This window comes from Lepidochelys kempii, chromosome 9 (genome assembly GCF_965140265.1).
Source record: "Lepidochelys kempii isolate rLepKem1 chromosome 9, rLepKem1.hap2, whole genome shotgun sequence".
In the NCBI taxonomy this organism is placed as follows: domain Eukaryota; kingdom Metazoa; phylum Chordata; order Testudines; family Cheloniidae; genus Lepidochelys; species Lepidochelys kempii.
The window spans coordinates 103,126,552-103,139,785 of record NC_133264.1 but is presented as its reverse complement, the minus strand read 5'-3'; the positions used below and the strand labels follow the sequence as shown (position 1 = coordinate 103,139,785).

The 13,234-nt window shown below is 45.6% G+C and overlaps 1 protein-coding gene across 11 annotated transcripts in view; it reads right to left on the bottom strand.

Annotated features, from left to right (window-relative positions):
- Positions 1 to 13,234, bottom strand: part of TAF1 (TATA-box binding protein associated factor 1) — a 140,010-nt gene that overhangs the window by 14,669 nt on the left and 112,107 nt on the right. For 9 of the 11 annotated variants that reach the window (XR_012160665.1, XM_073358674.1, XM_073358668.1 and 6 more), the window contains 4 exons: positions 10,996 to 11,088; positions 10,505 to 10,589; positions 918 to 985; positions 718 to 834 (listed from right to left, as the gene is read on the bottom strand). Coding sequence is in view for 9 of the 11 variants with exons in the window: in XM_073358674.1 (XP_073214775.1) it covers positions 718 to 834; positions 918 to 985; positions 10,505 to 10,589; positions 10,996 to 11,088 (363 nt within the window). In the remaining 2 variants the exon portion in view is untranslated. Of the gene's footprint in view, positions 1 to 717; positions 835 to 917; positions 986 to 8,091; positions 8,261 to 10,504; positions 10,590 to 10,995; positions 11,089 to 13,234 lie in introns of those variants that run through there. The other 2 variants (XR_012160666.1, XM_073358677.1) reach the window with 2 other exon arrangements.

Below are 13,234 nucleotides of genomic sequence, written 5' to 3'. Positions count from 1 at the left end.
ATTTGTTGGGAAAGTGATACAGCTGCAAAAAAGGACTAATGCCGTTTTAGACTGCATATACAAAGGCATCATATGTCACAGCTAGAAAGGGATAGTGCTCTCTATATAGCTCTGGTGCAACTACATCTGGAATAACACAGGAGTTTTATTAAGAAGTCAAATTGGAATGAATCCCACAAAGATGATGTCTAGAAGGCTGAAAGGATCGGTTTCTGCACATTAAAAGAGTTTAATAGGTAATGCTTGGCTAAGCAGCAACTAAATATGGGAATACAACAGCAAAGATATTTGAAGGGAGGACATCAGTGAGATACACGCGATTATAACTAAGAGCAATATGATTAATAAAATTTAAGCTAAATATGAGGGAAGCTTGCTGACAGATGTACTTGGCTGTGGAACAGTCTTCTCAATGTCAGGGCTTCTAACACACAGAACTTTTACAACTAGACTGAACAAGCACTAGTATGTATGCACCATAAGGAATAATCCTGCAGCTGCTCTGGGAATTGGACTGGATAATCTAATACCTATTAGGTATATATGATTTATTAACTATTCGACCATTCAGTCCACCTTCTGGAAGCCAATACAGAACTCATCCTTAACTAAAACCAAAATGTTCCAGGAGACAGGAACAGATAGCAGGAGGCCCTTCTGGACCAAACACCTAGTGACAGATATAGGAACCGCAAAACCTCACTTCATCAGACTCACCTGAGGTGTGTAGGGTCCAGGAGTCATAGGGTCAAGACTGTCCAAATCTGCCTCCTCGAGTGCTGCTTCCTTAGCAGTAGAGATGTCTCTTTCAAGCTGAGTCAAATGCTCATCATACTAAAAAAAAAAAACCTTTGTCAAAGTTGCAAAGAAATAGAAGTTGAGTATATAAAGAGATTGCAACAGACTAGACCACATACCTCAGCCAGAGTCTGGCAACAGATGTTCACAATTTCCTGCGCAGTTTTTGTGTACTGACTATCCGGCCCTGCAATGAGAACCACACCTTCTTAAGTTGTCTGACCTCTCCTCGATGCTGGCACCTTGAACAAGCACTTTACAATTTTTTAACAAAGCCCATGAAACAAGGCAAACCTCACAACCTGTCTTCTGATCTTTCTGTGACCAGAAACAACCTACAGCAGGGCTGGGATTCATGCGGAGTTATGACAAACCCATAGCTCTCTCCAGCTGCTACCTTGAAAACTGAGATTTTGGAGAACATTAAAAAAATTCTCTAGCTGTTATGGTTGCAAAGAAAACCTCAAAATGTGAGCCAAATAACTGATGCAGAGATGTCTACATGAATCCGGGGAGAGCCTGCAACAAAAGCTCTGAGAAGTGTAAGCCACCCCATTAATCTCAGTGAGGTTAAACTCAGATGCCCAGTAATTACAATTGAAAATATAACATTGTTAACTATTTCATGCCTCGTGTAAGAAAGGAAAGGGAGGGAAGTCTCATTTTGGTGCCATAAGTGGGTAGATAGCACATCTCTTTTCTTTCCCCCCCTCACTCAAGGAGGAGCCAGATTCAAAGGAGACTAGCACACCCCCAGTCATATTCAAGTTCCACTGAGGGGAAACCAAGCTCAAGAAGTGCAGCAGAGCTGAGAAAGAACACGGTCATATTTTGAACTAAATCTGCTGTGAGCAGCTCTCTTGCAGAATGTATTTTGTGGGTAGAATTTGGAAGAGCACCACTACTCCCGCCCCACATTTTTACTCCTTTCATACCAAGGCAATAACAGAATCAAATGGGAAAGATCTGCTACGTCACAGTTTACCACTGCAGTACGTCTTCAAGTGCTTTGTCCAGTCCAATTTTAAGATATCAACTAATAGAGCTTCTACTGCTCACTTTCCTTAGAAAGTGATTCCATGGCCCAATACTTCTCAGAAACTTAAAAGAGATATTGGATGCAGGACTTTAAAGAAATACTGTCAACATGAAGTTTGTCAATTTAAAACAAAAAGTTACAACTAATTTCAGATCATTCACTTGCCTAAGTTGTGATTTTTTTTGTGATCAAACATTTTAAAGTGTTTGGTCTCACTCAAAGGAAAGCCCCACGGAAACTGTGGAAGCTAACGGGGGAACAGTGAGAAGGACATGCACAAAGTCCAGCCAAATGTTTAAAGAAAAGAGAAAACTGTTTGCTCCCCACCCCCAATCTTAGATGTTACTTTCACACTAATAGGTAAAACATTATCCATTAGCAGTGAAATTTTTAAGTTGACAATATCCTTTTAAGAAGTTACACAGGGTGGCCTTGCAGAAGATAGAATATACATGTTTTAGAATAAGAACACTGAGGAAAGCTAGATATAGAAGAAACAGGCAAGTCACAGCAGAGGGAGAGAAGACATGAGGACTGGAGGAGTACTGAAAACCCAGAGAGCCATAGGGAGAATCAATGAGAGAATGGAAAAAGGAGAATATCTGAGGTAAAAGGGAAGTGGAAGAGGGTTATTACAAGACGACAAATGGGGAGATTGGACTGTTTGAACATACTGCAAATGTGTTTTCTCATAGCAGAGAATACTTGGGTCTAAAGAATGACTGTTGACCTAATTATCCCTGAACACGCCACAGCAACAGCTGAAAGTTTCATTGTTTTAGCAGACTGCTCCCCCTATATAACTGTAACTCAGGTTAATGGGTTTAACAAAAAAGGGAGCCAAGTTTGTTGCTGGGTAGATGAGAGATGGTGAAGACTGCAGTGTGCTCCCCTCACCAAGGGTGTTGAGCCTTGTGATTGGGTAAACCCTGGGGGGTGGAAGGCTGACTAAGCCGATGGGATGGGGGATGAGAGGAAGACAGCTTGGCGGCACTCCCCAGACTCCCCCTCCCTGAGGAAAGCATGGGTGATCCCCTGACCCCTCCTCTAGCCCAAAGGGAGAGCAAGTCTCCCCAGACTCCCTCCCCCTGTCTAGGGTGTTACCTATATTGCCCTGAAAGGGGTTTGCTGAACTACTCTGGGAGAGAGCAACTCAATGTCGGAAACACCAAGGAGGTTCCCTACACCATGGAGACTTTTTCCACTGTGAGTAACACCTGTTGCTGCTGCAGAGAGGTTGGCCTCCTGGGAGGATCATTACCCTCATCACTTCGCTGCACTCAACCACCTTCAGGACTGCAACACCTCATCAAGGTACGTGGATTCCTCCACATTACAAAGCCCACTAGTGGATAATAAACTGGACTCGTGAATCCAGGGAAATCCACCCTTGAGGTTGTTACTTGTAGGTTGTATGATGTTACTGATGCACCAACTCCAAATCCATCTTCCCCTTCCCTTTATATGCTTCCTCTATATTTCCCCTTGTAAATAAAGTGTACATTGATTGTTGGTTCATCTATTATGTACGTGTCAAGAGCATATGTAGGAGGTATCAGGCTAGTCACAGGGATAAGTACTGGGTCAGGGATAGTTGAAACAATATAGGGAGGTAAGGTGGGTTCCTGACTCCCTTAAACAGTCAGGTGGAGGCACCACCAATTAATAGCTAAGAACCTAGGCCGCTGAATCCCACTGAGGCCAAAGCAGAGGGTAAGGGCTCCTGCTGATGATTAGCTGCCCTTAGGGGTACACAACCTAAAAAAAACCCTTACAGCACCAATGTGCACTACAGAGGTGTGATTTCTAAAGTGCACTAATGTGTTCCATGTTAATTGCTCCACGTAGACCTTGCTAGTGTGCACTAAATGATCCCTAGTGCACTTTAATGTAATGCTGTTTGAAACAGACATTTGTGGTAAATTCAGAGTGTCTGTCCTCATACACAGAATGTCTGAAGACCGGCTGTTTGGAAGTAGCAAGCAGTGTAACCAAGAAAGAGGAAGAATAGGAGACGTTTAGGTGAGAACAGCAGCCTGTAGGACCCAGCTACAAAATGCAACATCTGAAGAAGATGCTACATCAACCTTGGAGTGTTTGGTGAAGATGTATGCAGAATGCCAGGTACCTGCTCTGCAGATCTCCTCAGAGAGCACTATTGTTTTCTGGCCTATGAGATAGAGACAGATCTTGCTGAGTGAGTTTAAGACTGGAAAACCTCTTTTTTCTAAGCTTCTAGGATAGTAAATCTTACCCAGCTAGAAACGGTCATCTTGGAGGCTTGAGGCCCTTGTTTTACAAGCATAGGTAATAAACCTGCATAGAATCCAAGCAGAATTTTGATAGATGGTACCATATGACTTTCTGAAGAGCTAATCTCTTGAGGATGGAGTTGTTTAGGACAAGGAAAGGCAGAGTGATGCCCTGGCTGAGAATCATAGAAACATAGGTCTGGAAAGTACCTTGCGAGATCATCTAATCCAGCACCCTGTGCTGAGTCAGGACCAAGTATACCTGTCCTAGACCAGCCCTGACAGATGTTTGCTTAAAAAGATGTTTTGGAAGCCTTTTTTCTAGGGAGAGAGCCCAAGGAGGGTTAGTGGCAAGGAGGTGGATGAGGAAGTTGGCTGGGCAGTAGAATCAAGGAAATGGATTCCTTTCCAGCATAAATGTCAACCATCCGTTTTGAAAGATGATGGTATACGTGCCAAAGCAATTCAATTACTGTGTGTTGCATTGTGGCAAGTGGCTAAAAAGTCCAATTCTCGAGCGACAGTCCTTGCCAAAGATAATGCAAGCCTAAGGTGCAGAGTCAGAAGAAGATGGAGCTGCTGCCCTACTAGCACTTGAGGCCTGGTGCACTTTTCCTCTTCGCTTTCCTTGCTCTCCAACATCTGACTCCCTGGTGCAGCGCAGCCCTCCATTGTAGCCTGTTGCTAGCTGCATCCTCCCAGCTTTTGGGGTCAATGTTGGAAGTTTTCAAGTCCGTCTTGCAAACATCCTTGAACCTGAACCTAGGTCAGCCCAGTGGCCTTGGAGCATCTACAAGTTGTCCATACAGGAGACCCTTTGGAATGCATCCATCCTCCACCCAGTGCAGATGACCAAGCCAGCAGAGAAGTCTGTGTTTGAGAATAATGATTAGATTTGGTAATTTTACTTTTTCAAGTACTTTGGTGTTAGGAACTTTGGTTTCCCACTTGATATGTAGAAGACAGCGGTGTGGAAGGTGTTTAGCCGCCTCTCATGCCTGCTGCAGGTGGTCCATGCCTACCCACCATACACCAGTATGCTCAAAACACATATTTGGTAGACCGGTATCTTTGAGTTCATTGTCAATTTCCTGCTATCACACACACTTGGTTAGTTGGCTAATTGTGGTGGATGCCTTTCCAATGTGAGAAATAAGCTCATCATCCAGAGATAATTTATCTGATACTATTGATCCTATATAGCAGAACCTTTCCCAACTTTTAGTGTGATGCTAGCTGTTAAAACATCTGGTGCAGTCAACACACCTTGTGTCATAATCTTTGTCTTCTTTAGACTGATGATTTGTCCAAATTCATCACAAGCTATTGCAAAACTACTGCAAAATTGCTGGAGCCCCTCTTCACTGTGTGTGACAAGTACTGTGTGACTGTCAAAAGGAAGCTCTCTTATCAGCAGGTATTGGAGTTTGCTCTTTGCTTTTAGACATGCAACGTTGAAAAGTTTTCCATCTGATCTGGTATAGAGATGTACACCCTCAGTGCTAGAGTAGAAAGCATGATGAAGCAGCACATGGAAGAACATACAAAAGAGCATTGGTGCCAAAACACATCCTTGTTTGACTCCAATGTCAATTTCAAAGCTGTCAGATTGATCATCATACTGTAGCCTTTGTGCCATCACAGATGGATTGAATCAGACTGAGGAGGATTGGGGAGCAATCAGTTCTCTCTAGCAATTGGAAAAGTCCCTTTCTGCTGACCAGAAGCCTGTGTAAGATCTGTGAAGGACATGTAAAGAAGTTTTTCTTGCTCTTGACACTTTCCTTGCAGTTGCTTTCGTGCAAAAAACAGGTCAATAAATGATCTACTGGCATGGAAGCCACACTTACTCTCTGAATATACACATTCAGCATGAACCTGCAGTCTTTCAAGAATGACCTGTGCGAATGCCTTGCCACAACATTGAGGAGAAAGAGTCCTCTGTAGTTTTTGCAATTGCTCCAATCTCCTTTGTTTTATACAACCTTATGTGTTGGCATCTTTCACGTCTTGTGGTACCCCCTCCCTCCCTCTAGCAGGCAAGCAAAACATTGTGCAGATGTTTAAGCACCTTCTGTCCTCGTTATTTCAATACTTCAGCTGGAATTCCATCTTTTCCTGCAGCCTTTATTGATGTTAGGGAGGCAGCTGCTGTTTCAAGCTCATTTACAGATGGTTCTATATCACGCTCTGATAGTCTGGAGCTTGGGGATCACATTTAGAGCTGCTTGAGAAACAGTGGATTCTGTGAATAGAGTGAGATAGTATTGCTTCTGTCAATGATGATGTTTTCATTAGTGTGAGGCAACCTTGGCTGAAGGACCAACTGCTTTCTTAATTCCATCTACCTTCCTCTTAGAACTCCTTTTTCAAAGGATGTTTGCATCTTTTTGCACAGAACAAGCCAGTATGATTGAACACATTGCCTTGCTGTTCATTGCAATCTGCTCTTTACTCCTGGGGAAATTCTGCACCACTGCACAATGCAGAATTTTGCAGAAATAGATGTTGTGCACACATAATTTCCTTTCCCGCACAGAAATGGGCTGCAGTGCTTCTAGCCACAGCTAGTGGTGGCCGGACCTGGCAAAGCCCAGCTTGCGCACAGAAGACACTGCTAGGGGGAGCAGGAGGGAGCTAGAGGGTTCCTGGCAGCTGCAGTTCCCAGCACACCCTGAGGGAAGGAGAGGGTGGTGCACAGGAAACTCTGTGCAACCCTGGGACTGAGCATAAGGCTGTTTCCGGATCCCTGGGCTCTGGGGAGAGGGGAGATGTCTGGGTAAGGGGGCGATCCACAGCTGGCTCTAGCAGGGAAGGGGGTGCAGGTATCTGGGCTGGGGGGGCCCCATGGCTGGGCTCTGGGAGGGAGGAGTTCTGAGTGTCTGGCCCCAGAGCTGGGCTCTGGGGAGTTGGCAAGAGGGCAGAGAAACAGGAACTAGGTTGTCACGGGGGTTTCTTTAACTCTCTACTCCTGAAGGAATGTGTGTGTCTGTCTGTATTGTTACAGACATACTTGCTGACAGGTATTTTGAAATAAGTTACCAAAATAATTGAAACTGGCATAATTTAGTGTTATTTTGACAAAAAATTGCAGCATTTTAGAATATTGTGTGCAGAATTTTTAATTTTTTGGTGCAGAATGCCCCCAGGAGTAGCTAGCTCTTGGTCAAACTAAGGTTAGCACAAACTTCAGGAGAGGATTTCATGTTGTAGTGAACATATGCTGTGCATTTTGCTTCAATAACTGGAAGTATTTCTTCAGAATATTCTGCAAACCGGTGCTTATCCTGTACAGTCCTTTTACCAAACGCTAAGGCTACACTATAGTATAGTGTAACTGAGTGTGTTCCATGGTGCAGCAGCTCTCAAGGAGATTCAATCAGTGACATAGCTTGCTTCCCTGAGATTCACAGAGAATTAAAGACACCTTCCTTGGCTTTTTGTGTTGTTGATGTTAATGCATGGGCAACAGCTTTGTCTAGTAAAATGAAATTTCTGTAGTGAAAGTTACATTTTGCAGCATACAAGTGCATAGTCTGCGTCACAAGAACAAGTTCTTCTCTTTAGAGATGACGGAAAGCATCGGGGCATATGTACTGATAATGTTGGCAAAGCCACCTATGGTAGATATTCTTATAGATGCTATACATTCTAATGTTGCAATGGGACATTTGACCATGTGTACTAATGAGTTTTTGACTGAAAAAACCTATCCTATGTTCACGGTTGTCTCATTCACTTTTTCCATGCCAGAAAAAGGTGTATTTTATCTCACGTAGCGAGTCTGTGTCAGCTACTCTGATTTCAGAGAGAGCAGCTACAATGATGTCAAGCGTCTCTGTCAATGAGGGTGGACTTTCTAGGATCACTGACCTCCTCTTGATAATTTGACGTATCAATGCACATTGTCCTCACATTCCAACAAGCAAGTTTGAAGATGGCAACCAATGTACTCAAACAAGTTTGTATGCCTAGGCAGAAAACAAAAAGAGACAGACTTGCCTTAGGACCAAAGCCCTCCTCCTCTCAGCAGTAATGACTAGGCTCAAATGCTTGGAAATTAAGATGTTTGAAGCCAGCACAGCTGCAGGAGATGCTGGAGGGCAGAGCTTAGTTGCAGTGTCTACCACCCGATGTTTTCTCCTCTAGCCTTTGTTCATCCAAGAACTAGCTGCAAGACAGCAGTGCCAGGCTGAATTACCACTTTGTGGATATTATTTTTTATTACAATGGATAGCAGACCTACCCTCAAACCACTCCAAGCATAATTCCCGTGATAGCTGTAATGAGCAGGCCAGGAGCTGCAACGCAATTGTGCAAGCAGCTTCTCATTCAGAAACAAGAGCGTTTCTGGCTGGACTAAACCCCTGGGGAGCAGACTGAGGCAGCAGTCAGTAGTCACCAGGCTTAGGTGCAGTCTGGCTGGAATCAGATCGACAGGAACAGAGTGTGGGACAGAGGATTTGATGGCCTGTCAGCCATGAACCAATCAAGTCCCACATTCTAGCAGTGCAGTCTGCTGCTCTAGCCATAGCTAAGGTTGCCAACCTTCCCGGTTTCGCCAGGAGTCTCCCAGAATCAGGCTCCATCTCCCAGAGGTTACTGAAGCCAAACCAGGAGATTTTAGATGACTAAAAGTCCAGCAGAGCATCTGGGTTAAGGAAGGCTCCCTGCCTGCCCTGGCTCTGTGCTGCTCCCGGAAACGGCCAGCATGACCCTGCGGCCCCTGGGAGGGCGGGGAGGCAGAGGGTCTTGCACGCTGCCCAGCCCTGTGTGCTGACTCCGCAGCTCCCATTGGCCAGAGACATGCTGGCCACTTCCAGGAGCAGCATGGGGCCAAGGCAGGCAGGGAGCCTACCTTAGCCCCACTGTGCCGCTGACCGGGAGCCGCCCAAGGAAAGCGCCACCTGGCCAGAGCCCATACCCCTCACCTTACCACACCCCCACCCCTTGCCCCAGCCCTCTCCCACACCCAAACTCCCTTCAGGAGCCTGCACCCCCCCTCCTGCACCCCAACCCTCCCCCAGAGCCTGCATCCAAATCCCCTGCTCCCTCCCAGAGCTTGCACCCCAACCCCTCCCCCAGCACTGAACTCCCTCCCAGATTTTGCACCCCGCGCTCCCTCCTGCACCCCAACCCCTTACCAGGGCCTGGTGAAAATGAGTTAGGATGAGGAAGAGTGAGCGACGAGGGAAGGGGGATGGAGTGAGCGGGGCGGAGACTCAGAGAAGGAGCAGGGCAGGGGGCGGGGCAAGGGTGTTTGGATTTGTGTGGTTAGACAGTTGGCAACCCTAGCCATAGCTAGTGCACTACAGAAATCACTAGACGCTGCCCCACACCATCCCGTGACCCAGTGACTCTGCCACAATGAAGCCAGCAGATCATGAGTGAGTCATCTTCAGCCAATCCCCCCAGCTAAGGTAGGCAAAGATCAGTGATGAGGCATGGACCAGCGGTCTAGAGTGTACCCATCTGGCCGCACAGATCGGAGATGATCACAGTCACAATCCAGGACCAACGTACTGGAGGGGAGGAGGGAAGGAGAGAGGAGCAGAGGCATAACTGCCTCTAGCACCCAAAGGTTCATGGCCCAAGCCTACCCCCGATAGCGGAGCTGCTGAAAGAAGGTGCTTGCTCTACCTACCGAAGCAGCAGACTGGGGACGTGACCTAATTCTAGGTCTTACACAGGAGAAGCAGTCTAAGGCCAAAACAGAGTTTCAGCTGCTTCTGTGGCCTGTGTGGGCATGGTTAAACCAGCAGTCAATCTCCAGACCATGGGATTTTACTGTGCGTGAGAAGTTCCTGTTGTAAGGCCAGTGATGGGATCAGCACTAAACAAGTCTATAAGCCAATTGATTTGTGCACTAAAGAACACAGCTGCAGTAAAGGGGCTTGAGGTGGAGTTGCAAATGGATTTCAGTAGGTGGAATGTTAGAAGAAAGAAAGGCAGGGTTTGGAGGAAGTGAGTCAGGGTGCTTGTCAGTGAAGGAGACAATGTGTTCTGATCACTCAAAAGAGTCCAGGATAGAGGTACGGAGCCTTCTGTAAAGAGGAGGAGGAGAGGGTAGGGATTTGTTGCAGAGTTTTGTAAATTTGGCTCTTTTTGAAACCATCCTTGACAGATGGCATTGTGCATGCTCTGTCAAACTTTCCAACCCTTCCAACACCAATCTCAGGTGGTTATAAAGAGTACAGTTTGTTTGATATGAAGTAACCTTTAGGTTTACAGAACTACGACTGAATTTTTAAATTTAAACAAAAGAATTAGACTTCTGAAATTTAACCATAATCCCATGGCATGCAGAAAGATTATTAGGTGGCACTGTCTGTTTTAAAGTACTGCAAGGGTTTTGGAGTGGTCAGATATGGTTTCAGGACAGGGTAATGACGAGGCCGATATTGGAATTACTTACCATTGTACTTAATGCTGTTGGCAAGGATCAGTTTAACATCATCCAGGAAGGTCTCCCTGTTCTGATACTTGTGTTTGGAGATATTCTGGAAGAAATTACTCAGTGTTCTTAAATACTGATAAGAACAGCCATACTGGGGCAGACCAAAGATCCATCTAACCCAATATCCTGTCTTCTGACAGTGGCCAATGCCAAGTACTTCAGAGGGAATGAACAGAACAGGTAATCAAGTGATCCATCCCTTGTTGCCTTTTCCCAGGCTAGGGACACTCCAGAGCATGGTTTTGTATCCCTGACCATTCTGGCTAATTGCCACTGACAGACCTATCCTCCATGAATGTATCTAGTTCTTTTATGAACCATGTTAAAGTTTTGGCCTTCACAAAATCCTTTGGCAAAGAGTTCCACAGATTGACTGAGTTGTTTGAAGAAATACATGAGTAATAGAGTTAAACACTTTCTTAAATGGCTGCATGATTTAAATTGCATACCTTGCGGATGGTCTCTAGGTCCATTGGATTGATGATCACTTTGTAATAATCTGGAACAAACTTTTTATTAACTGGATGATGAAATGGCCAAGACTGCAGAAAATAAAAACACAGACAGACATAATTGGGAACAAATCCTTTTAGAAATGATTATTGGATCTTGAGGCCAAGAGAGAGATTTTCACAAAATAATCTTCCAGAGCAGTTGGCTCTTAGGTACAGATTCTGTATGGACCAGATATGTTTATCACAGTGATTCCTGCATTCAACAGTACAGCCTGAGCAAGAATCAGAGATAAACATAGGACTAAAAGAGCTACAAAGCAAGTTAGTTTTCTACGTCCTTCAACAGCTAACAGCAAGGAACTAATATAAGCCAGATTTACGATAGAAGAGAGCCCACACAAAACTAAATTTGTTTAGTTGAACTAGTGCAACATTTGCATCCAGATATGCCCGCGTCAGCGTCTTGTATATCCAGCGGCCTAACAGAATTTTCTTGCTCTGCTTGGTTAAGCTTAAGGCTTCAAGAACAGTGGTGAAAAAATGCTAGAGAGCTGGCGTGATACAATGTGCTGTGCAGTGCACTGAGAACCAGGTAAACTGGACTGCATTTGTAAATGACTTCTCTGTCTCAGCTACCCTTCTGTAAATGAAGATAATAATGCTGATTTAATTTTTAATCAATTTCCAGAGTGCACCATTAGAAACTTTACTTACAGATTTACTACACACACTTTAGCATAAGGGCTTGTCTAAATGAAGTTAGTTCACAGCAAGCAGGGGCATACATTTAACCCACACTAGCCTGCCACGCACTAAATGCCCATGCAGACTCTGCTGCCATGCACTAAAAGTTCACTAGGGCGTTTCAATCTACCCTGCTATGAATGGGAGTAGATTAAAGCGCAGTAAGGAACTTTTAGCACATGGCTGCAGAGTCAACACAGTGTGGGCACGCTAGTACACTCTAACATCCAACATACAGAGACATCATTCCTCTGGGGAGGAATGCAGCTTAGGGAAAAATATATGCAAATTCACCGCCTGGTTCAAATTAAACAGAGTCCACCTTGGATACAAACTTCAGGTGTGGCCAGAGCATAACCTGGTCCCTGGAGAACTGTGTGTAAGGAGGCCCAGAAATCAGGACTTGCAACTCACACACCCTGGCAGAGGTAATGGCTATCAAGAATCCAGTTTTCTGAAACAGGATGGGCAGTGGACAGGAAGAAAGGGGCTCGAATGGAGGCCCCATTAGAGCTGCTTAAAGCCATGTTCAGGTCCCACAAGCAGACCAGCTCTTGGACCAGAGAATTCAGGAGAAGTCCTTTCAGAAATTTCTTCACCATATCGTTGGAGAAACCCAATTTCTCTTGGATAGGTGAATGAAACACCTATATTGCTGCCAAGTGCACTTTCAGAGAACAGACTCCTAAGCCCAATTCCTGAAGGTGTAGCAGATACTCCAAGATATCCTGGATGGGTCCCACAGGCCAAGGACCACACAGAAAACTTCTTCCACTTCGCCAAGTAGGCCATTTTAGTGGAAGGCTTCTTACTGTTAAGTAGGACCTACTGGACAGCCTCTGAACAACGCTCTTCCTCCTCATTCATCCATGCAGCAGCCATTCCATAAGGTGCAGGGAACTGATTGCCAGATGCAGGGTGTGGCTGCAGTCCTGTGTGAACAGGTCAGGAAGGAGAGAAAGCAGCATGGGGGGCTGAATTGACAAAGCAAGGAGATACGAGGAATGTGCAAACCCAGGGAGCGGAGGGTGGCTTGAGAGTCCTTGAGCCCATGAGTCTAGAGTCAGTTAGCTCAGAAAAGAGCCGCGAACCCTTCAAATGGCAGGTCCTGTATCATGGTCCGCATCTCCTGGGACAGCCCAGAAGCCTTCAACCAGGAGATGCGCTGCATAGCCACCACCAACGCGAACACCCTGGCCGCCGAGTCCAGGCCATCTGGAGGGCTCACCGCCACGGTGAGCTCTTGGGCATGATCCTGTGGGAGGGCCCCTGGAAACTTATTAAGGGAGTCCCACAGGCTAAAGTTATAATGTCCCAGCAGGGCCTGGTGGCTGGAGATGCTAAACTGTAAGCTGGCAGTCGAATAAACTTTTCTTCCGAATAACTACTCTCTTGGCCTCCTTATTTTTAAGTGTTCTGCTGGGGTGGCTCTGTCTGTCCCTTTCATTTACCGCGGACACGACCAGTGATGCTGTAGGGGGATGAGTAT